Source organism: Oculina patagonica, chromosome 2 (genome assembly GCF_052425735.1).
Source record: "Oculina patagonica isolate OP01 chromosome 2, crgOcupat, whole genome shotgun sequence".
Taxonomy (NCBI): Eukaryota; Metazoa; Cnidaria; class Anthozoa; order Scleractinia; family Oculinidae; genus Oculina; species Oculina patagonica.
Genome location: NC_135759.1, coordinates 21,123,895 through 21,148,984, shown reverse-complemented (window position 1 = coordinate 21,148,984; position 25,090 = coordinate 21,123,895). Strand labels below are relative to the sequence as shown.

The 25,090-nt window shown below is 40.2% G+C and overlaps 1 protein-coding gene across 6 annotated transcripts; it reads left to right on the top strand.

Moving 5' to 3' along the window:
- The first annotated feature begins 2,000 nt into the window (after positions 1-2,000).
- LOC144643518 (fibroblast growth factor receptor-like 1) lies at positions 2,001-25,090 on the top strand. 6 transcript variants are annotated; one of them, XM_078502804.1, is made up of 8 exons: positions 2,001-2,020; positions 12,759-12,896; positions 16,773-17,069; positions 18,506-18,577; positions 20,089-20,187; positions 20,995-21,285; positions 21,752-22,138; positions 22,685-25,090. In XM_078502804.1, the coding sequence occupies exons 2-8, from the start codon at positions 12,830-12,832 to the stop codon at positions 23,281-23,283; spliced, it is 1,812 nt and encodes a 603-aa protein (XP_078358930.1). In that variant the 5' UTR covers positions 2,001-2,020; positions 12,759-12,829; the 3' UTR covers positions 23,284-25,090. The 6 variants fall into 6 exon arrangements, with proteins under 6 accessions (XP_078358930.1, XP_078358926.1, XP_078358929.1 ...); XM_078502800.1 differs by lacking the exon at positions 2,001-2,020 and adding an exon at positions 7,187-7,329; XM_078502803.1 differs by lacking the exon at positions 2,001-2,020 and adding an exon at positions 8,267-8,286.

Below are 25,090 nucleotides of genomic sequence, written 5' to 3'. Positions count from 1 at the left end.
TGGGTCGACGAAAGGAACATGAAACCGCTTTATCACCCAAACCCGCGTGCAACTGTCGGGTGCCGCTTGAAGAAACAAAAACTTCTTTGACTCAAATGCTTGCTGACTACAACATTTCATGAAAGTTTAATTTGTACAGGTTCAAATACCACAAGAGCTCACCGCACGTCGGCGGTGACAATGACGAGAGAAAGAGTTTGAATTATCGCACTCTTTCTTGTTTCAGTTCCAAGCCTTATGCCATCATGCTATATCGCATATTTATGAGCCGAGCCATAAATCGAGATTCAACTGTATTTTTAAATGCGGCTTGCCTGTCGTCCACCCCACTTAATCAATGAAAAACACTGTCGTTTTCGTCGCGAGAACTTTCGTAAACGGTTTCGCTCTTTTTTTTGTGGACGGTCGGGCGGAGAACTTGACTTTTGGCGTGCGCCGTCAGACTGTAACGTTTTCAAAAGGCCTTGTTGGACAGGTCGAAACAATTTGAAATGGCTTAACGAAAGGAAAGCCAGTGTGGACGCAAATATTTTGCAATGTTTTTGGCCAAATAAAAATCGGAGACTTTTGAAAACGTGTATTTCAAGTTTTAAGACAATAAATTTATATTTTGTTCGTTGTGTTAGCCGTATGGCATAATAAAAAAGAAAGGCTGTGACCTAAGCAACGAATATCATTGAAATAAAACAGGAACACCTGCATCAGCTGAAAAACAGAACAGTTTTGTTCAGCTCGGCCAGGTGCTTTAATTTTCTTACTGACTAATCAATGTTATTAGCAGTATCATACATCTTTCTTTCAACTTCGATTCCTTTATCACACCTCAGCAAAGGGATCGGGGAGCGGCCGCGTTTAATAGTTTAAAATCCGTCGGACTCCAAGTCAAGATCCAAAGTCAAGAGATCCAGGCACGAGCCCTGACTGGAGTCATTGTGAAACGTTCTTTGCAAATTAACACCAAACTATACAAAGGCCTTCTCTCCACCCAAGGAATATATACACCCTTTGGGTAAAAAGGTACTGATAAAATACCGCAGGGTAACTTGCAATTGACTAGCTTCCCGTTAGGTGGGAGTGGCACTACTCCTGGTGGCTTCATGCTTTGAAAAACCGTTATTAAAGGAGCTATGTCACGATATTTTAAGTTATTTTTCTTATTAATTTCAAGTTGAAGAAAACCTGGAAATAATAGTTTTAACAACGTAGAAAAACAGCAACGGAGAAATAAAAAGCCGAAAATAAGACAAGGATGGTTTCGACTGACCAAGATTGAGACAGATCACGATCGACAAACTTGAAAAAACTTGCCAAATTTTTTTAAGATGCGTTGTCCGTGACGTAGCTCCTTATAAATGTCAAGATTGATGAGCCACATGGCTTCTCCGATTATTTAGATTATTATTTAGATTGGCACGGACATAACGGTAAAGTTTTTCTTTACTAGGAAAGAAAATTGCGTCCTTCTCTCTGTCTCAGCCGCATCAAATAGGCGGGAGAAGACACTTGCACTTTGCGGTGCAGAAACACTGAGACAATTGCTCTAGACAAAGAGAACAAGCAATTATGAAAAACACCATGTACTTATAAGTACAGTTAAACAACAGCAAGATTTTGATCATTGTTTCAGTCCTACGCTTGTCATGAATAATCACTTTCTTTCGAAATCTTGCATGTCTCAAGAGAAAACGGCTTCACTACAAATGTATTCTTGCTTCGCACCTTTGATAGTTTAAGGCCTCTTTTTACTGGATGACAGTGTGGTTTAATTGTGCACGTGGCTCAATCAACAATACAAATTATCTGATGAAGTCAACGCTATTCAATTACCGTTTCAGCTTTCTGGTTCAACAAGAACAATTCGAAAGCCAAAGCCTATCTTATCAGATAACAGTCCAATTCTAGCACGCGCCTTTGGGTGCGATTGCATCAAAATGTGATCCCTTCTGGCGTTAAATTTATTTATTGATTTACTTACTGTCTTCGAGAGATGAGAAGAAGAGACCGACAAGAAGGATGAGAGGTAACATAATTTTAAATTTATTTATGAATGAATATTCTAAGCAGAATAGTTCTCGACGAACGCCGGTACGTGATCGGTGTTTCCCGCAAATCGTGTTTGGACACACACAAAAAAAACTTGAGCCACCCTTGAGTGGATACTCGCTTTAAGATAAAAGAACCGGCCTAGCAGGCCGAAATTAGGATTGAAAAACATTGTAAGAAAGTTTGACAGCTATCAAAGTGTAATCCTTCACAATTACACCTCTACAAAAGATGGGTGTTTTTTCATCTCCTAATCCCTTGCCTTAATTTAAACAAACCGCTTTAGATAACCGCGTCAAATCCCGTTAGCATTGATAACTGGGTGAGAAACGATCGATCAATCGATCCATCCCGGCGCCTTCTTTACAAAACTACAAGTTTTCCTTTGTCTTACGCTTGACTAAAAACAGACAACTAGTTTTGAGCTCGTCTTTGTTTTGATTCGAGCTCGAGCCCTAAGGCGGTGTGTGTATTCTGGCACTTGAAATGTCAAAAACTGAGACGGCTTGTCAATAGAGTGGAACGTTTTGAGACTCTTTTTAGATAGTAGCAGGGTTGGCTTTGGTACTCAGAACGTTTTAAACCGACCTGGGATAAAAAAATAAGGAGTTATAGCCACGATCAACCTCTTTTGAACCGCGTGCTCCATCGTACAAACATTCGATCAATTGTGCAAACTAATTTCTGAACAAATGCTAATGTCAAGGCAGGCTGTTGATAGCGAGTGTCGCCTGCAATACAAGCGATGACAGTTGTTGTCGAGTTGTAGTAAGTCCTACGGCACATAGCTTTGGTAAAACTAGAAAATAACAGCGGCACGATACAGAAATGTCGCAACAGGTCAAGTACTATACTCGACATTTTCTGTACTTGATCCGCTAAGCACGTTTCTGGCTTGTATTTATAATAAATAAAGTAGAGGCCGAGCATAATGATGATAGGTTTCCGGCTCGAATTTTTGATAAATTACTTTTTCTCTCTTTGGGGGACTGAAAACATATGAAAACAATCCTGATATAATTAAAAGAGATATATTCAAACAATTTCAACTCAAAACTATTGACGACACGCAACGATAAGATCTGTGAATCGTCGAGACTGTTTATTGTGAATGTGAGCGATTGATGCGTCGAGAATTTCTGAGGTGAACTTTTCTGAACTTTTGGCAAGAGTACGTATGCAGGAAATTCTGGCGAAACTCCGGTTTAAAAGTCATAAACTTTACCTAATAATAGTAATGCTGGTTGCTAATTGAAAGCATGGTGGGAGGCAGATAAACATGATGTTAGTTTATGTTACACTCATAATGACTCATGAATCGTCGTCGGCAAGAAAGCTAAACTGCAGTATCCGTGCCGCCATTTTTTTCTCTCTATTTCGTTTCTCCTCCGCTTTTGTGGCGCTTTCTGCTTTCTGCTCGGCGATCCTGGCAGAGAAAACCTGAAGAAGGACTGCTGCCATTTTATTGATCGTGTTCATATAATTAAGCGGTTGGTTCTTTGCTCTTTTATTAGTTTTTGAGGATAATCAATCAGGCATCCCAGTATCGACCAGTAGAACTCATCAGACTGACATAACTCATGACAACTGGTCAGTTATCGTATAAGCCCCCGGAAGGAGGAAGAGGGAGCTTTTTAGAGGGCGAGGGGCTTATTTCAAACGACATATCAGTTAGGGTACTGTCGCGGAACAATTTTAGGTAAAAATAAAGTAGATTTTTGAAACAACACGGCATCTTCTGTTAATGTAAAGCTACAAGTTGCATGAGTGTTTTTGCACCTGCTCTTAGAACAAAGCCTTCGATAAATTAAAAGAAATGAGCTCTACGTTTTAAGGGCATGAGAAGTAACATCCTTAGAATTTTCTCTATTTGCTTAGCTTACGTAAGGTAAGCTGAGTTGTCGAAACAATATTGGCTACAACTCGTTTATGACAATGGTCCTTCTTGTAATAACTCTGAGTTCTGCCTTTTAGCCAGTGAGTCAAGATCACCATGAAACACCATGTTCCTTGAGGGCAGTCAGTAGCAGGGCACCTCTCGCTCAGCCATTGAGCTAGACCCCTGCAAAAGCCCCTGATACAGTACATATATAAATATAACTGGACGTTTTAAATTTTGGTGCTGTTTGGTATCACATTTCCACAAAACCCGCGAAATTAAAAGACTCAACCTCGTCCCCAGGGCGCTTTTCCCTACAGAGCGCTCTGAAGCGAAAAGCGCCCTGGGGACGAGGTTGTTCAAGACTTATGCCGTTTTGCTGCTCCGACAGCCATGCTTCCTTCGCATGCTCTAAAACCTGAGAGCAAATATTTAAAGTAAAATGATAGATAAACCATACAAAAGCAAAACTATAAAATCAAGCAAAACGAGCCTGGGTTCATTTTTGTACGTGACCTACATAGCAGGTGCTAGAGGCATTGTTGCAGGTTTCAAGCAATCTAAAAATGCTATCCATAGGCGGATCCAGTGGAGGGGTCGAGGGGGTTACAACCCCCCCCCCCTCCCCTTTGAGCAGCATATTTAATTTGTTTGACTCTTCATAAAAATAGTAGAATAAATTGTTTTATACCTAGTTGTTTCACTTCCACTAATTGACTGATTGTCAAGTTAAGTAAAGATAATGTACATTTTGCGACTGTTCAATAAGAGCATCAACTAGAATAGCCTCGGCTCCCGAGCAATTTTTTAACAGAGTGTCCTTCTTGGCACCATCTTGAAAACTGAGTGGTAGGTAAATCGTTTCTTTACTTTGCGAAGATGGCAAGCTATGCCGGTGGCAGTCAGCAGAGAAGGAACTTCCAAGCAAACGTTCTACTAGCACTTGGTGCCTGTGACGAGGATGCTTTCCCAAACTTCCATCGTCTTCACCTCATTGCAATCAGTAGTGCAGAAGCTCTGAGCGGTCCTTTTCGCTCATGAAACTGCCTAAAACTGAAACGCTTCTCAGATATCGCTGTTATTGTTGTGCATTACTCTGAGAGATTTGAGGTAGAAGAGAGATATGCATGCAAGACCTTTGTAATAGCTCATACAAGAAGACTCTTTCAGACTACATTGTTCGATTAACGAGGCATATGGAAAAACGACTACCTTATAACTATCGTTGTTACTGTCCCTTTTATTAAATTGTGCATTATTATTTTTATTTTTCTGGTTGAAAATAAGCTAAGGTAACCTCCAGATTTTACATCATGCCTTTACAAGCGCTTTTTGAGTCTCAGAGATGCTGGAAGTGACGTTTTAGAGGGTGAAATCGGAAAAACATTTTCCGGGGGGGCATGCCCCCCGACCTATTAAAGGTGGACACCCTCCCCCCTCTTCAGGAATTCCTGGATCCGCCCCTGCTATCATAGGTGTGTAGTAAGTGAATGATCCCGAATACTTGATGAGTTTTTTGTTCTGGGTTTTGATGTTTAAGTTTCCATGAAGAGGTACAAGGATAGGGGATTAAAGAAGTTGAAAAAATTGAGACAAATAAATGACATTTAATCCGGAGATTTACCGGTATAAGTTTTGGTTAACTTTTTTAACAAATGGATTCCAGATAAACTGCTGTCGCATCAACTTTATAAGTGCTTCCGTGGGGGAGAGGGAGGGTAGTCTATTTAGTGCTGGTAGAAAATTGAGGAAGACGCTAATTTGTGTCACTAACTGATTTTTGACATCTATTTCTTTCTTTTACTCCTCCATTAACTTTGGGCTCCTGCTTCCATCGCATTTCATAAAAATACATCATTACACCTCCGCACTCCATATCCCCGTTAAGTTTCATTTTTATCAATTTTTAACTATTTTAGAGCTCCTAGTTAAAAAGGCAAGACTGGCTCGACTGTAACATGACCGATCCTTTTTGAGTCAAAGCCAAATGCTGCTGGGAGGTGACCTCCCAGCAGCAATCGGCTTTTAGTTTACTAAAGAAAATTAAAGTTAAAAAACGACTTGAACTTGGTGGATCACTGCCCAGTTCCACCTGGAATGAACGCGGGACCTTATCAATATTCACGGAAAGGCTAATTTTTCTGAGCTGTTATGTTCTTTTTACCTTGATTCCCGCGACTTCATTAAGACAACTAGTATAGTAAAGTGCGCGGGAAAATTAGCCAGAATGAAAGTTAGCATTCATGACGAGAACAATGAGGTCTTTATATGCTTAGAAATACTTGTATTTTTCTTTTAAACAAAAATTCGTAATTCGTGATCAAATGAATATTTCATTTTAATTTATTTATATTTTATGTTCGAGCTCTTGTAACATAAGAAGCAGAGTAAAACAGGTTAAGATAACATCGGCTGTTGTGGGAGTAGACCCTGTTTTAACCTCACTTAACGTCCCTTATATAAAACTATCGCTGCGAAGTTAAACTGACATGGAATTGAAATTAACGTTGCAAAGCCTAGGAAACGAAACTGCAGTGTTAAGCTCTTAAAAAAGGCCCCAAGCACAAAGCAGCTGCTCGTAATATGACATTGCCAATCAAAAGAATACTAATGGTGCCGGAAATAAAAAGGGGCAGGTCAAAATTAGTAAGTAGGCGGCCATTTTACCATTGTGCTCGAAACAGTCACGAAGCGATTTGAAAAACAAACTCTTGAATTGTGCGGCGTTTTGTAAAGTTTAAATATAGCTCGATTCCGCTGCATAAACTTCCTTATCTAAACTTTTTTCTCGGGCTAGGAAATTGAGGGATTGCCTAAGAGTTCTGTAAAGTTATACCTCGTCCGGCCGGAATCCAAATCCGTGTGGATATTTTTTTTCCTAAACTCCTTAGCGATTCAGAAGCCCATAAAAATTAAACTCTGCGGATTACGAGTTTGAGCTTAATGTCAACACATCAATTCTAGATGACTTATCTCCGAGTGTTCCTTTCAATTCAGAGTAATGTGTCACTCTTTATACAATGGATTACTCGCTCATTCACGAAAGCTTTTTCTCGGTCGACTACGAGGCTAAATGAGCCCGATTCGGCGCAAAACAACGCCGCAAGTTCTGTAGGCAGTTCTGCGATTTTTCCTGAGGAATTAGTTGTACAAGTTGCCTTCTTTGGGACATTAAAATTTCTCTTGGATCTTCCAGCATTCGAGAAAAGGTCAGAGAGCAGGCGTCTAAGTGCTTTTCCACGTCAAATAAATTATTCTCTGTTTATTCTACTAATGGAAAGCGCGCTGGGTTTGTGTCAAAACAGCAAACGAGTGAGGCACGCTATTAGAATCGGACGGAACATTAGGCGAAACCGACGACTGGCACACATTGGCAAGAGACTGGCCTGCCTTGGCGGCAAAGAAAAGTAAGTTAAACTGGCTAGAACAGGTAGCTATAGGCGAGTTTACAATGAATAGGCGGATGAGCGCGGAAATAGCAAATCCTCTTACTCCTCGTTGGAGGATTATTGCTGCGCGCGTTGTGTTGAAAACTAAACCATACACATGCCAAGTATTGATCCTGTATTCGTTTTGAATCAGCGTTGTCAGGAAACTTGTATTTGATGATATATCCGGTGCAGTGGGCACAGCGACAAGAAACTGTATCAATTCATATCTACTTGCGCCTAAATACGGCAGGCGAACTCATCATCAAGGCGTATTTTCAAAGCGGTACGACTTTCTGCTCGGCTAGTATAAGCTTCTTCCGCAATATTCTTAAGCCCATCGATCGGTTATGCTCGAATTAAATGATTTCGTGTCTCATTTTCCACCCGTGGCATGTGGCTTTTCCTAAAATGCTCTTAAAATCTTAGCTTTCTGAGTCCACTTTAGCCACTAGAAATCTGAACTTAACTCAGGTTGAATTGCAAGTTTTACGGCCACATTTTTGCCTGTGTTATTTAAGCGGTGTATTTGACCCGGCTAGGCGGTTAAAATAAAGCTGAATTAGTTATAATTTTGTCGGCTAAGTTACAAGCTTTGCGGTCCACTACACGTTTCTGAATTCCTCGGTATAAGTTCCTAACTGACGAGGTAGTTTTTTAGAATTCTGTGTCCCGCATGGCTCAACTACGGTTGGTCTTATTTGCTCATCCGTTGCATGAGGCTTTCCTAAAGCTTAAGTTCCTTAGTTGCTGAGCTTTTAGCTAAATTAGCCAATAGAATTCGGGGCTAAAAACGGAGCGTTTAGCATGACTGAATTTATAACTGTTATAGAGTCACATTTTTCTTCAGTTATTAAAGCAGTGAAGAGCAACCGGGCTAGAGCTGGGAAGTCAAATTTTTACTGAGGCAACTGAAGGCTGAGAACGAGACTCCAGGTTCTAATCAGATAACTTTATACTCTTAGAATTATGCTAACTAGTTACAATTATTCATCATAGAGATGTATTTTGAGGCGTGATAAATATCCTCTGGTGTTCACTGACTCTTAGGTGAATCGTCGTTTTAGTTTCACTTTTCAGTGAATACCAGGCGAAAAAAATCGAAGATGTCTACTGCCAAAACTTTGAAAACGTTGAAAAGTGGAAAGTTCGCGCGCAATTTACAAACCGGGTGTAACTGGTAAGTGTAGGTTTTACTGAGGTTGGCCAGGAAACAGAGCGCGCGAAAAACAATATTATCTTGTTTTTTATATATAATTTATTTCTTGGCAATTATTGAAATGCGAATTTGATGACAAAGGGCCGCAACTCGATAAAACAGGTCCCGGGGTGCTATGACAGGTCGATAAATGTTGAAAGTGCTAACGAATGACAAGACAAAAGACTGTCTAAATTTCAATATTTGTTTTATAAAAAAATGAACTGATATCTCGGTTATTTTTGGGCTAAGTGCAAGTTGGACGCTGTATCGCCAAAGAAAACATGTAATTAGTTGGAAAATTATCAGCAATTAAAGCATGTTCTAACCAGGGAAACAGAAAAAAACAACACGCACCTCGTACAGAGTGCGTTGTTTGCCGGAATATTCAACCCTCCAACAGTTTTATTTTTATATTTGCATGCATGAGTCTTATAAATTATGCCGCAGTATTTATGCGTTCATTTTTTATTGCGCAGCGGGAAAAAAGGTGCTGTTTTGCTTGCTCTTTCCTGTTTCAGCTGACGCTATTACCAACAGTCATAAAATTATCATACTTTTCCTCCAGCGCAGCATTATGATGTAGATTGTTAGACGCGGGAAACCATGTATATTTTTTAAAATAGCTTTTCTTCTTTTTTTTGTTTCTTTTTCATGACTAAGGGAAGAATGAAGCATGAAAAAGTAAATGAAGTCAGTCGGAGTCAAAAAATGAAACTCAAAGAAGTTAAAAAAAGAATTATAAAAGTGGGTGATCTCAAGGGAAAAAAATGGCTTCTTTCTTCAATTCTTTGTCGCGCTTTTCTCTTCCCCTGATGATCGATCATCAGAATTTTGGCAGTGGTCAATCATGTCATGTTAGGACTTGCATGTCAGTCATTATCTTTCACAACCTTGTGCGGAAGTCTTTCAAATACTATTTAATCTCCGGACCTGTCCATAAATTTATCCTGTATTTTATTTACTCTGTGCATTTTTTGATTAAGAACCTTTTTTAGCGATATTTCTGATGGGATCCCTTCAGATGCGACTCAGCATGCGGCTTGCCGTAATCACTCTGCGTACATCAAGATAAAAGACTGTAGGTAAAAACAAAAAAAAACGCCGCTTTCATCGACGAACTGAGAATCAGCTTAGCGTTCTTAAAATTCTCTCCTGCCGGGAGACCATCGCGACGCCGGAACCCCTGTGACGAATTTCTCATTCCGGTCGGTAGGTGAGATAGCTATGAAATTTGTTGTTTTCTTCTTTCAGTTTTGAACAGTTCAGAATTCCCCCCTGGCGCGCATCCACCTGCTTTAGACAAAATATGAGTAAGCAGTTATTTCAGCGTTTGAGTTTTCTTTTAAATTCTTTATGCACGTGGCAAAAATGTTCCAACGATAGTCGAAACAAAAATTAATGTCATATTTATGGTTAGATATTTGCGATTTGGATTCATTCCTTGCCAAGATGGAAGAAAATATATTCATAGCCGAAATGGTTTATTTTTAGTCAAAGGTTTTCGTTTGTTCTTAATTTTTAATCTCAGTTATGTCTTTGCTGCCTTCTTTACATTCATTCATTCCTCGACGAAAGATGAATAACAAAGGATTAAATTTCTACCGCCGTGCTGCTTCTTCTTCTCCTCTTCTCCTTCTTCAGACAGAAAATGTGTGTACAGTTTTGATAACGAGTAAAAAAATTGACAATGGCAAAAGTCAAAGGTGGTTTTTATTCATTACTCCAAAGAAAAGAAAAATCTTGTAGGCATCATTTCTATTGTAATTAAATCACTGGTTGGAATCCACCCTATCGTAAACAAATGTCCGTATTGAGCCAAAGTAATGAAACGCCGAAACAATTTAATACACCACATCACATCAGCACATGCTATCTGTTTCCCCTCAGTGGGCCAGCACAGCTGACATGTTTTGAAATCGCGATGAAAATATCGAAGAAATCTTCAAAATGTATCGTGATAAAAATCGCGATTTTAATCTCTAAGCAGTTCGCGGGGTGAACAAGCGGTACACATCAGACGAAACGATTTGTTCTTTATGGACATTTGCAATTAAGTTAATTAATTCGCGCCCGGTTTCGGCTGTCGCTGATTGGCTGTCGAGTGTGTAAGTATTTTCTAATTCAAATCAAATATTTGTATATACACGAACAGAGAAAGGTTCTAGCGGATTGGGTTTCAGTCAACAATCGCTCATTTTACATTTTGACGCATCACTCGCCTTGTGGAAAATTGCACAGACGCTAATCCGCGCGATCGACACATTTCTTATCGATCTCCCCTTTATGTAATTCACTTTCGCCACATCATCCGTACAGCATCTGATCTGACCTCCAGACAACTATTGGTGATAGCGAGAACGACTGTGGCTTTTCTTGACTGTATGCAGCGGCTTCCGCTGAAACTGTCTATGTGACATTTAAGCCTCGCGATATGTGGCCACGAATGCACGAGAATGGCTTAACTGACCTCTTACGTTCGCAGTAATCCAGCAGTTTTTCGTCGGGCGTCTTGTTTATTTAGTTGTGGCATCCAAGAACGTAGGGACAGAGTCGTCAAGGAAAGGAAAACAGCTTGCGTAAAGGCCGCCTTTTCACTTGAGCTGGGAACTGTTTGGAAACAATAGGTTATCTTTGTGCTGTAATCGGTGACTTGACAGGCAGTAATTGTTCGAGTGATTGGCATGCGCCTTGCCTTGCCTCGAGCGAAATGAATTCTCGGCTGGTCGGCGAAATCCTGGGCAACACGAGCTTTCCTCTTAATTCTACGACCTGAACAGCACACAAAGATACTTGGCTGGCGATCGTTCAGGCTTGGAACACTGCGTAAGTATTGGTGATGTGTGGCTTGTTCGGATATCCGTCATGTAGGCGGTGCTCTCGGGTCAAACACGGATTGAAATACCATTGCTAAATCGTAGCAGCTCGAATTTGTCTGGGAAGCACTGAGGGTGTTGTAATTTCGTCGTTATCCATGGCAGGCCTCGGCGTTGAGTTCTAGAGTGTTTGTTTGCTGTTCAGCACTGCAGGTGAATGTATATTCCGACTGGGCGCAAGTGCTTAGCATGTCTTGTTGGACATGCTAAAAAAAATTTCAACAGGACATTTTTCATTTGTATGTGAAAGCTTTCTTCAAAAGTGGCAGTGTAATGTGAAATGATTGATGACCATGCCTTGATTACACCGGCGACACCTGGACATCATAATTTTCACGTGCTTTAACTATTACAAAATTCAGTAATATTCTTTTTAATTTCAATTCTCGAAGACAACAACGCCAGCCGTTACCGTGGCTTCTTGCCGATTGTTTTTTCCAATTCCGTCTCGCTGTGAAGTGCTTCTTCGATTTCCATACATCGTGTTGTTTTCGTTTCAAAATCTGTGACCTATTAGGCCATGTTGAAAGTACAAGTTAAGTTGATTTATTACTTTGGCCTCCTTGGTGTCATAGGATTACACCTGAATTTATTCTTTATTGAGTTAGAATTTCCTTATCCTGCTGAATATATACAATTTTGGCACAGTCATGCTACGCCAGACACTGGACCCTCGCTTCGTCATTGTCTAGAACAAGAGCCGGGCGTAGAAGCTACAAGTATACTTTCAGAAAATCGATATGGGCTACTTTCATTTTCGATCAAAAAGGGTCTTCGCTGACAAAACAGGATTAATTTCGTGGGCAGTTTTTGAGAACTAAGTGTACATTAGAACAACCAAGAGTATTTGGTAAAGCGGTTTTTCTCCTCTTTAGAATGTTTATACCGACATCGAGTTAGCAGAGCAGTTGGGCAGGCACAAATCTCTCGGAATTGTGCGCGTATTTTGCGATTAAGATATGTGATCCAACAAGAAATTTAAATGATAATTTTTTTCAAGAAAACGTGGTGGCGTATTTGCAAAAAGGATTTTGCTAAGGGGTTTAACCAGATGTTACCAGGTGGTGGTAAGTGCTATGGGCTTGTGATATGCTTTAAAGACGTACAATTGATCCGACCTTTAGTGATAATTTTCTACCCTGTGGTGTTGTGGCAAGAAAGTGAGATCTTTGTGTCTAAACCCCCTTCTGATGAAAAGGAAACTGTTGAATACCTCTTGCTGTAAGTGGCTAGCTTACGTGCAAGGTCAGTGTACCGGGCAATCGATATCTTCATTCATGTATGCATAGAAATTTATTAACCCGCTGCCGTGTCTCTTTGTTATTTTTCAACAGAGTTTAGACCTAGAAGGAGCGCGGAGCGCAGCTGTGCTTGATTGTGGGACGGAAAGGCGCTTGGTGAAAGAATGCTGTTTATCAAGACGGTTTCCTTGGAATTTGTTTTATTCCTTTTTGTGGTTGTACACTGTAAAGGTATGTATATAGATTGGCGTAAGTTCGGGGTGTGTTTTGACAAACTGTGAGTCGGAGATATGAGAGCGCCAACATCATGCAAATAGACTTTCAATTTGTTTATAAACATAACCTTGCTTCAATTTTAACTGGATTCCTCTGTCACTTATTAACACATTTACCTTTTGAAAATGACTGATAGCCTTCGAGTAAGAGCACTGAAATGGATCGGATAAGAAGTAATTTAAAGCAATCAATTGATTGCCCTCGTGTCTTGCCTAGAGGAACACACTGGTCGAGTCTTGACGCGTTTTTCTGGTATCGAATCCTTGATTTTTACATCGCTTTCAGATGCAAAGCTAAACAAGAAATCGGAAACACGTGGTCGAAACTGTCTTTCTAAAATACGACAACACGGAACGCTGTTAATTAGCGGCGAAATTGGAGAGCAGATAACATAATTTAATTCACTGCAACCGACTCTGTTCAATGTCTGGTTCCTCAATCGTTACTTCAAAACGACATTTCTATCAAGTGAAGGCCAAAAGCTTGATTTATGAAGTTTCAACCATGTCACAAAACTAAGCATTTGCGGATTTGTTTGTTATTGCCCTGTTCCTTGGACACACTTTACTTAAGACGAGATGGCCGACTGATAAGACCAATTTATTCAATGACCGGGCGATAACACAGCGGTTAACTGTACAATATCAGTACTTGACGTTACCACTTGTCTTTGAGAAAAACATAGGGAAGAGAAGAGTAGGAACGGACAACAGAAGCGAGGTGTATCCGAGCTGAACTAGAAAGCTCGAGCAGTTGCCTAATTCTTTGCAATCCAATTATCACCTTGGGCGTTAAGGTTGATTGCTAATTGTTTTAGAACTCATTTCATATCGCCAAAGGTACGAAGTGGGCGTTAAGGGCAAATTGAGGCCATTGTTACGGCTTAATAGTTTCTTGTAGCCCGCTTGAATACCTGACTCTTAACTAAACAATACGTTAACTCGAAACCACAACTACTATCGAATTGAGTTATCGTTGCCTGCGTTCTCAAATCATGCTACTTTCAAGTCAGTTAGTCAGTAAGAGTTTATCCATCGACAAGAGAAAGTCACTAATTAAATTTACGCTGATTGCTTCTTGCACAAAGGTGGACTACTGCAGGATGTACTATTATTTAAATTTCACAGCAAAATAATCATAAAAGGTATTATCGACTGTGGGCCAATTGTGTCGAGAAAGCTTTGGTTCGTTAGCTTTTCATTAAGTTGTTTACACTTGAAACCGTAAGGGAAAATCATAATATACCGCTAGACGCCAAAACAATTCTTTTGAGTTAATCTAATACAGATCAACCATCAGCTCAAAGTATCTTATCTTTGAGTAGGGTAAATTGTTTTTTGTTCAGCGTTTCTGTGGAATATAAAATTTTTTGTCGGTTGGCGTGCTCAGAATTTTTCTGAATTCCGCTCAGAATTGTGAAATCGTTAGGCTTTCCCTGTAGGACTCCGTTGTGTACAGTGCGAATTGTGAGCAAGAACAATGTACGATTGTTTTTAAGTATTTACCTTACAGCTGTTTTCGAACTTGAAATGAAAACTCCATTCTCAGATTTTATCGCACGCTGAGTACCGCTTATAAATGTTTAAACAAAGGCAAAATGCCACTTTTCTTTTATAAAACACCAATAACATAATAGATATACAATGAGATCAGTGAAACGTAAACCCTTACTCATTCGATCAATTATCCGCCGCGCTTGTTACGTTTTCGAAGTCAAGAGCTGACGTTTCAAGCGCTTGCCCTCCATCAAAGCAAATCCGACCGATTTACCCTTTGATAAAGGGGCTTGTGACACCTGTTTTTATCTCCGATGAACGGCGGTTTCTTTACCCTTAAACTCTCCAGGATGGCAATAACCTAAGGGTTTTCAATTGCTCGCCGACGAAGCGCAACAGGCAGAGTTCTAATCCGCTGATCCAATAAGAGGGAACAAAGCCAAGCGAAATTGTTTCCCACTAGCTAGTTTTCAACTGAATCTTCCCTTTCCACTAATTATTGACCCAAGGAAACAATGCCCCCTGCTGCTAAAAGTGCAGTTTCCGTCGCAGATGGAAAACATATGCTTTACGAGAATTCCAAATATTTACGTTTAACAAAAGAGGATCAGAAAAATGATGATGGTAAAGATTGTTAAGCAGGCGCGGGCTCTACTTGCCCTGGATTACTGTATATTTTCAAGTCGGCAGCGCTGCAAGGTGGCAAAGTTGACCTAGACTTGGTTCCAAAGCAACAAGATGAAAGTGAATACGGCATATTGGTAACCGATATAGTTGTTGAGAGAGGCGGCAAAAGGAAGCCCCCTACTTTGTGTGTGGCCTGTAAGGTCATTGCTTTTTAGAACAAAAACATCTCTCAAAGCTAACATCACGTACCTTTTCAATAAGCATCGTTACCAGCTCGCATTTACCGAAAAATTCGAAGTTCATTTCAAAAGCTATAAATACAGGAAGACGTTTCCATGTTTTCCGCAATGGAAGCCTCAAGTACTTCTGCTGAATTGACTGACAGATATAAAAGCAATTTTCTAGTTCAAAGACAATTAGTTATAGGTCATAAACAACAGCTATAATCTATTTCAAAATGTGATTCCTTTGATTTATGTACAATATAATTAGTCTAGAAACACATGTTTGAAAAAACCGCAAGTGTGGTCATGCAATCCGAGCAAATTCAAAAGCATTGACCTTTTCCTCTATAAACTAATGTTTGGATAACATGCAGAGAACTGGTCCCCAGCCTTGCTCCAACTCCCTCGACTTCGCATTAATCGAAAAACATGAATCTTAGTTTTGCGTCATCTTAGTTACACCGTTAAATTCGCGAACGAATTAGGCGACTGTTGGCAAAAAGAAGAAACTACCTCAATGCGTGTACTGAAGACCCGCCTGAAATTTGTCAAAATGTGATACTCGTCTTTTGACTACGTTCCGGTGAAAAATAACGTTGTACCCGCCGGTTTCCAGCGAGTAGAAGTTCGAGCTGAATCACAGTAGACGTGGATAACAGATTTTGAAAAAGCAAAGGTTTTTTTTCTAGTTTTCTTTTCATGAAATAAATGCTTGTTTCGACCAATAAGATGCAAAAAACAAAGCAATCACGACTTTCTTACGCGTCATTTCTCGCGCTTGGTATTGGTTGCAAGGTTTTTCTTTCATTCTGATTGGTTCAATGGACTACTTAGGGAGCATGGTGATTGGTTAGAATTGGCTACAAGTAGTTGGGATACTTTGGTCTTAGTTTTAGTCTGGTAACAACAACAACAACAGCTTTATTTTACCCTTTTTTGTACTTACATGGCACATACATCTTGAGAAAGATAAACCAGGGTACTGGCAACCCAAAATGGTATTCGCCATTTTTGTCTCACTTGACTTCTCCATCTACTACGCTTGCTTTCGTGCGTAAACACTTTGCTTTGTGTTCTTGGTGAAAGAGCTGATCCCTTTTTTCCTGTGAATAAATCCCTATCCAGCTGTAAAAATGTGTCAATACTACAATTCTGGGCCCGGTTGTTCAGCCGATAACTTCCAGGATTAGCGTGAAATTTGGTTTCATTTTTTACATTTCTTTGAGGCTTTCTGTTTAGGAATAACCTCGATCATCTTTTTCCTGGGTTAGCGTTTCGCCTTCGCACCCGGCCCAGGTGCACAATTAATGCACTTCAGCTGCTGGGTGTGTATTTATCCACTGGAAAAAGTTAAATTTTCCTCTGTTTGAACTGTGGGTCATGTTGAGTTTATTCCATCTTTTGAGTGTAGTGAATCCCACTGGTTAGACAGTCTTGCAAATTCAATCGAATTTCATTTTTTTTTTAATTTCTTCGTCTTGTAGGGCCTCCGGAACTGATTACACCAGTAAAGCCACGATACAGAGTCAAAGAAGGAGAAACCGTCAAGTTACGGTGTAAGTTCTCTGGAACCGACGATTCAGCGGACAACAGGACTCTAACGGCGTGGCAAAAGTTACCAGAAGGGCACTATATCACAGACAAGTATGAGCGGTTTAAGATGCGGAATGGAAGATATCTAAGAATCAGAAAAGTAAAGCTTGAAGACCAGGGGACCTACGTTTGTATTGCATATAATCAATTCGGGCAAATGAAACGAGAAATACAGCTTATTGTCCAAGGTAAGAGAAGTGAATCAGTACATTGCATTAGAGCAGTTTTCAATTGAGTGTCGTAAACCAAACCAAAGTATTACTCGGCCAATCACGACACAGACAATCGAGTGACCAATCACTCGGCAAATATGTGTGGCACGGCGGGGAACGTGCGCGGCGGGTTGGTTTTACTCCTGATTGGCCGGAAGTGGCGCGAATTTTTACCAATCACTTAGCGTAGTGAACGCAAAACCAAGCAAACGCAAATTACTTTCGACACTCAAGTGAAAACCGCTCTATTTAAGCTTCACGACACTGCACAAAACATCGCCTTTGACACATACCTTTAACTTGGTGTAAAGGTGGTAAAGGACGTCTTTGCCATATCTTTCATGAAGCAAGGCCATCTTTGACTGGTCAAAAATGTTACGTCTTTGGCGTTCACCAAAAGGTGTGACAAAGGTGCCATAAAATGTGACTTTGACTCCTGTCAAAGGTTCCTTTGATTTACACCAAATCTGTTAACGCGCGTCAAATTCCTGTCAAAGTCTTGTTTACCTTTGACATCTGTGTCAAATTTAATTTTGAACGAAAAAAAAGTGTGGATAAACCAACTTTTCGTGCATTGAGTGTTTATACCACAGTACAACCACCTCGTTGGGAGGCGCAGTGGCCTAATGGTTAGCGCGCCGGACTCCGGAGCGAGCGTTCCGGGTTCGAGCCCTGGCCGGGGTGACTGTGTTGTGTTCTTGGGCAGCACTTTCTCTCAGTGCCTCTCTCCCCCGGCGTATATGGGTCCGGCGATATGCTGGGGCTCCGGCAGTTGCGCCCTTTGGCTCGAAGGTGACTTTATTATACAACCACCTCGTTATTACAACTACTTTTTTGACAAGAAAAAAAATGCAGTTTGGAACTTTTTGGAACAGGCTACCACAGCATAGTAAACAGCACCAAATAAATGTAACGCTCAAAAGCTTTCATTTAAATGGCACACACTGGGGTATAAATCCATAGAGCAAAAAGATAAAACTAACTTTTTAGTATAATAAACGTTACAATGTACCCACACAAAAATATTTTCTTTAAAGCTTTCACTGAATTTGGATGGTCACGGCCCAGGGGCCCGTTTCTCGAAAGCCCCGAAAACTTTTCGGGTCCGTAAAAAAAAAAAAAAAGCCATTTTAAATTATCCGTATTTTAAAAACAGAGAAGTGTAAAGGCCTGAAACTTAGTGTGAAGGAAACCACTGTTCAAATGAAAAATATCATGGAATTAAACAGCTCTGTAATTATAAGGTTTGAGATTTAACAATGGCTTTTCGGGAGCGAGAACTTTTCGGAACCTTCGAGAAACGGGCCCCTGGTCACTGTTAAGGATTGTAGAATATTCATTTACGTATTCAATGGTTCACTTGTTTGTTACTTTGTCTCTGTATTCATTTTAGATGTGTTTGTTTTTCACAGCGGCGAACAGTAGCAGTATAAGAACATCGGCGAGAAAGCCGGCAGTCACCAAACCAATCCCATCAACATCAGGTAATCATTTGTATGAACTGTTTCTGCCTTAGTCAATAGCCTTTGTGTTTTCAAAATTGTTGCCTTGTATACAGCAAAATGAATACTCTGTTTTCGTCCCCACTTAGGGCAGTAACGATAACACATTCACCTTTGAATTAACGCAACAAAGCGCGAGAAAACACGCGCACACCAAATCACGATTGCTTTTTTTGTTGTTGTTGTTGTTGTTTTCCTTCTGATTTGCTGAAGAAAACAGCACGTTAATTCTAATTGATTAGAACACGTCGCACGAGTTTTTCCAATCAACGTCGCACGAGTTTTTCCAATCAACGTCGTATGAGTTTTTCCAGCCAATCAGAGAACTCAGGAAACTCAAAATGAACGCAATTGGTTTGCTTCTGATGATCCATCGAAACCTTTTTGAGATATGTGTAAAGTAAAGTATACCAACTTTTCTTTAACAGAAGACTGCAAGAAATACGTGTTCTCGTGTATAAGGTTAAAAACAACTTGTGTCTCAGGACGATCTGTAATCTATTTCAAGCTTGCAACCAGTAGTAGTTGCCTTTAGTAGTTGCCTTTATTTAAAAACACGATATGGATAAAAAGCTTACAGCTTGTGGGGTCGTGTAAATTAAAATATTTAAAGTTAAAAATATTTACAATTAATTAGGCTATTTACATTTGTATTTGATTTTAAAATTATTAAAAGTTAAAAATATTTAAACTTATAAAAGTGTTATAAATAAAGGCAAACAGTGTTATAAATAAAGGCAAACAGTCTTTGTCCTACCTAGATTAAACACGGTTATGTACGGCAAGCTCTCGTTGCGATACCTTGGTCATAAACTATGGGGTAACCTCCCCAGTAAGGAGAGACAATCACATGCAAGCAATCTAAAAGCTTTTAAAACGCAAATAAGAAGGCGTGATCTATCGAGTTTTCTAAAAGATGAATGCAAGACCTGCCAACTATGCAACTTTTAGTTTCCCTTTTTGATCCTGTAAATGGATATTGTTATAGTTTCCCGTGTACAGTTGAATCTCGATAGCTCAAACCCTCAATAACTCGAACCTACCGCTAACTCGAACCTTTTTTAATTTCCCCTTATCGGTATTTTCTTAAAACTTTTACCCTCGATACCTCGAACTCCCGATAATTCAAACCTTTTTTCGATTTCCCTTGCATGAAGGTTCGAGTTATCGGGATTCATCTGAATGTTAGTGTCATATATACAGTGGAACCCCGATATAACGATATGCCAAGGGGGCAGTAAAATTATATCGTTATATCGAGGATCGATGGAATCGTTATATCGGGGTTCCGTCCCATACATTTTACTTTTGCCGGGACATAACACATTCATCGTTATATCGGGAATATCGTTATATCGAAGATCGTTATATCGGGGTTCCACTGTAGTTATTTTTATTCTTAGTTGGATGTTCCCTATTAGCAGAGAGTTCTCCACCTGCTAGATACTTTTAGACGGCACATTAACAAAGTTCATTCATTCATTTCTCCACAGCTTTAAGCATCACTGCAAGGGAGCCACCTATCGTCAGCACCACTACTAAACGGCCGCCACGAAAATGTAACATTAGGCCTTCAAAAATTCCATTAATAGGTTTGTTGTCAGTTTCTATTTGTTAGTTGTATTTTGATCTCCTTCTACTTCCTATTGTTCGATTCATTTCATTGTCGTTGCCTTCATTTGCAGTATTCCTTGTCATCTCAGTAATTTTTACATGGTTAGAGCAGTTTTCAATTGAGTGTCCTAAAACCAAAACCAAAGTAATCGATATCACTCTAGCCAATCACAAAGAACACAGACAATCCAGTAAACCAATCAAAACTCGAAGCAACTACATGTTGCTGGCACGAAGAGTTGAAAAACCTGCCCGAGCGAGTCATAATTAGTTTTGGTTTTACTTCTGATTGGTTGAGAAAGTGGCGCGAGAGTTTTAAACCAATCACTAAACGTAGAAATGCAGAACCAATACAAACTCTAAGTGAAGTGAATAATTAACTCCACTACTACAGTTTCACTTGCCTTCGTACTTAGCACAACAGTTTCTTTTGAACTCGAAATATTAAAGTAGTAGATAAAATATGAGCGGGAGATCTGTATGGGCGGTTCTGGCGGCCGCTGGCGAGCCGCGCCCCCGGCGCGTTTCTCTGTGTGAACAATAATTGATGTGTATTGTTATGCGTCAGTGGATCTGTATCAGTATTGAATACTAATTGCTGAGCAGGAGTTTGTATCAAAAGTAATTCTTTTGTCTGATTTGTATTGGGGTTTACAGTTGTGTACATGTGATCTGTCTGTGCTGGGATTGGTTTGTACCCTCATGAATATTAAGAATTTTACAATGGGCTTTATTGATTCAAAGAAAACATAACCGAGATACGTTCACTGTTTGTATTTTCGCAGACGACTCTCCGCCGAAGTTCAAAAATCCATTCAAAAACCGCAACCGTTTTATGGAATACGTTGAAGGTCAACAGATCAAGCTAAAATGCCATGCACAAGGAGCGCAACCCCTCAACGTGACGTGGCTGAAAAACGGCAAACCATTAGGCCGAGCTGGTCGGGCGCACTTGAGATCCAAAGGCTGGGTTTTAAATTTCGCTGCATTAACTTTCAACGACGCTGGCACTTATACTTGCATAGTGAGGAATGCATTTTGCAGTATTCAGAGGATTTTTGACGTCAAGGTTGTCGGTGAGTTATCTTCTTGTATTGTATTAAGTTTCAGTTGCATTATCCCATCCAAATGTGAAGCTGAACATGTTTGAAAAGCAAATTTCAATCCGAAAATAAGCCCTTGACTTCCCTTTATATACAGGCCAACCTGAAAGGGAGGTCGAGCAAATATAAACCCAGGGGTTATTTTCGGAATTTTACGGCAAAGCGAAGAGACCTGCCTCAGCTTTCGCCTGCGCCCACTGCGGCAGGGACTGCCATTCCCACATCGGACTCCACAGTCACAAAAGAAGCTGTTCCCGGACAGACACCAAAGGCACAACTAGGCCATAATCCCCCGGGATTGACGGATGCCTACTACGGTATTCCATATCAAGACCAGTCTTAATACGACCTCAGGGCCTTAGAAGCGTGACCTGTAGCTCCTTTATTTGTTGAAACAACATAATAACATTTCCTTTTATCTCATCATTGTGCTTTTTAGGTCCCCGACGACCAGTTCATCGGGAACTCAAACCTAAGATTTTAGAGAACGTTTTAAAGAACGCAACGGCCATGCCAGGCGAAGACGTCACGTTTGTGTGCTCGGCTCTTAGCAAAAGTCATCCAGAGTTTCACTTTCTCAAATGGAAATCACCCAAAAATGTCTCGAATGGTTCTGATCCTTTCGAGTTTGTTGACTTTTCCAAATCCAAGTTCCGTGAGATTCGGGAGATAGCCAAGCAGCACACGGGTCAACGCCAAGTTTATACCCATCGCCTCATTGTGAGGAATGTCACGTTGGCGGATGAAGCCAAGTACACATGCGTGGTGGGGAATTCCGCTGGATATGTGTCCAGACACGCGTATCTTACGGTCCAGAGCCAGGAAGGTAGGCCGATAGGAAAATACAACAAAAATAAGTTTAAAAGTTACAGTGAGATGCCATGTTATGTGCAAGTGTAGGTAACTTGAAACTCGCCCCGAGAGGCAAGGCCTAATAAAAGTTACACTAGCATCCTGTTTCCAAGTTTGTATGATGGTGATGTAGGGCGGATAATATAGCAAACACAGGTAAACAATAAGAACGACATCTTTCTTTGCATTCCTTTCCTTACTGATCCAAACTGGCACGGTGCCGGGAAAGGGTGTTTATTGGATCTATTAGTAACGAAATCGTATTTATGCAAACGAAAAGCTTGACACTTCCTTTAAAGCCCGGTGCAAACAAAATCAAGTTCAGTTCACTACAATCCGATTAAATAATCTAGTCACGTTTTGACCTACCGTTGCCCTAAATAACTGTTTTTCTAGTTTAGTGTTTTGTTTTTAGAGCTTTTACTTGATTTTACAACCTTTTAAAAAAAGGAATTACCAAGCCCTTTTAAAAACGTGAAAATTTGAAGTAAGATGAAAGATCTTTGTGGCTTTCTTGCAGACTACCTTGGCGATGATCCATACGGAGGAGGCATAGGAGAGCAGTCTTCAGTGACAAACGCTCCAAGAAATTCGCCAAGGCCACAATCCGACAAAGAAATACTAGTGGAGGAAGTGCCTTTGGCCGCTTTAATCGGTGTGCCAATCGCCGTTCTCATACTTTTGATCGGAACAATTGTTTGGTGCTATTTTATGACAAGAAAACATCACTCTCGACAACTAAGAAAATGTCCGGAAAAGGGCTCATTACCTAAAGGGGAGAAGAAGGACTTATCGCCGCAATTTTATGCACCAAGAAAGGAGGAAACGCGAAATGTAAGTTTTAACGTCTACGTTGACTATCCGAATGGCACACCTAAGACTTGTCTGACGGAGCAAGAGTCAAGGACTAACGTGAAGTGTGCGTCGCCACACGTGAAGTGCGATTCGCCGCACGGGAAGTGTGCGATAGAACGGGATCCGCCATTGGACGGTCTTATTATCCACAATGAACCTCCGACAACACATTCTAACAGAACAAACCATCGTAAACGCCACGAAAGAGAGGAGCGCGAATTCAATGAATCTAGTGGGTCCGAAATAAAATGTTCCGGTGTATAAATAGCCAGAAACAGCCCTAACACGTTGGTACTGCAATAGCCCCAACAGACCAAACATCACTTAACCAGCGACGTTTTGGATCGGTAGAAGTCAGCACTAGTTTTCAGGATCCCACCTTTAAAATTTGGTCATCGATAGCAAGTGTAATTTGCGCTAATGAAGTTAAGAGATCTACCGAGATCTACCGTTGTCACTTAATTGACATAAGAACACTTGTTAAGCCAGAAACTATGCCGGTTTCTATTGAATGTAGTTATTAAATGGCTAGTCCGTAGTAACGTAGATAAGCCAATCAAAACGCCAAGTTAAAATATGGATCGGTGTCAAGGGCAGGAAAAGTCTTTTAAGACAAATCGCGATTGGTTTTGGCTTTTTTAAAACCCATTGGCTGAGAAGAAACATCCTTACTCTGATTGGTTTAGAACTACACGTCCCTCCATATTTGGAGCACCAATTATAGCGGACGACAAGATCGAAACAAAAGTATGCTGAAAAGTACTGCATTAGTTAATTTATTCTTCGAAAGTAAAAACAAAGGAACGTAACTGAGTCGGTCCCTTTGTTGTATTTGAAAGGGTAAAGTTTATACAACTCTTTTTTAGTTTTAAAGTCGTGTAGTAAGTCTCTAATTGACCAAGCTTACCCGGAACCGTCTTGGAAGAATATCGGTCCTCGGTTGTTACTGTACTAGCCTCCTTTGCAGACGTTCTTTGGGCTCGTCGCGCGTTTCTCCCCAAAGAACGTCTACGAAGGAGGCTATTTCTGTACGGAACTGACTGTACTCGATCAGGATTGTCAACTGACACCAAGGGCCAATATTCTCCTAGTACGGCCCTCGTGCTTGATTAATAAGACATCTGTATTTTTCGAAAAAAAAAAACTACATGAACAATCAGCAGAGTTAAGTTTAAACTCGAGAAAGTATTCACAACTTCAAACTAAGTCTAAAAAGGGTACGCATTACATTATACTTTGACAGTTATCAATCATTTGACAAAAGTGCTGATTTGATCAGTTCTGCCTCTTACCGTTATGACTCAAGTATTAAGTACTTGTTGTCTGCTAACACAAGCTAGTGTTCCTTTTCAATGTAACTACCATGCAAGCTTTAATAAGAGACAACAATAGCGATAGTTGATTAGTTACGTGGTCTGACCTAGAAATAGGCTTGGGCTGGTAATTATCTTGTGGCTGGCTCTGAGCCTGTTTAAGTGGCTACATGGTTTAAAGTAAAAAACAACGGAAGGGAATTAACTTATAGCTTACTCCCGACAGTTAGTTGGGAACAAAGTATTTACTATATTACATTTTCAGTAGCTTGAAAAAACAGACGTTCTTTTGCTTTCCATTCTGTGTTCCTCGATTCCATACTGATGTTGTAGCGATACGCACCTCTAAGCAGTGATATCGATTGGTTGAACTGATAACTATGAGTCAATTAGTAGCCAATCAGAAACACTACCTAGTTCTGAGTAGCTCTGCGTCATTAGTCTCGAAGTTTTCAGCACGTTGTTCAAAGGACATCTCGACATCACTTTCGCGGAGAACACAGTATGGACCACAAAAGATCACCTGTTTTTATAGACTACTTTCATTGTCTTGTAAATAGCTTAACGACTGAAGTTTACCTTTCATCCCTACTCATCCTCAGCCGCAAATACTATGAGACTGCCCGGCAAACTGAATACGGTCCAATTAAACGGACAAAGTCGGCCTAAATGACTATACAGAAAAGATCTTTATTAGTTTTATTTAAAGATGAAATACATTACTTTTTAAAACAATGAATAAAATTCAAATTTTTGGA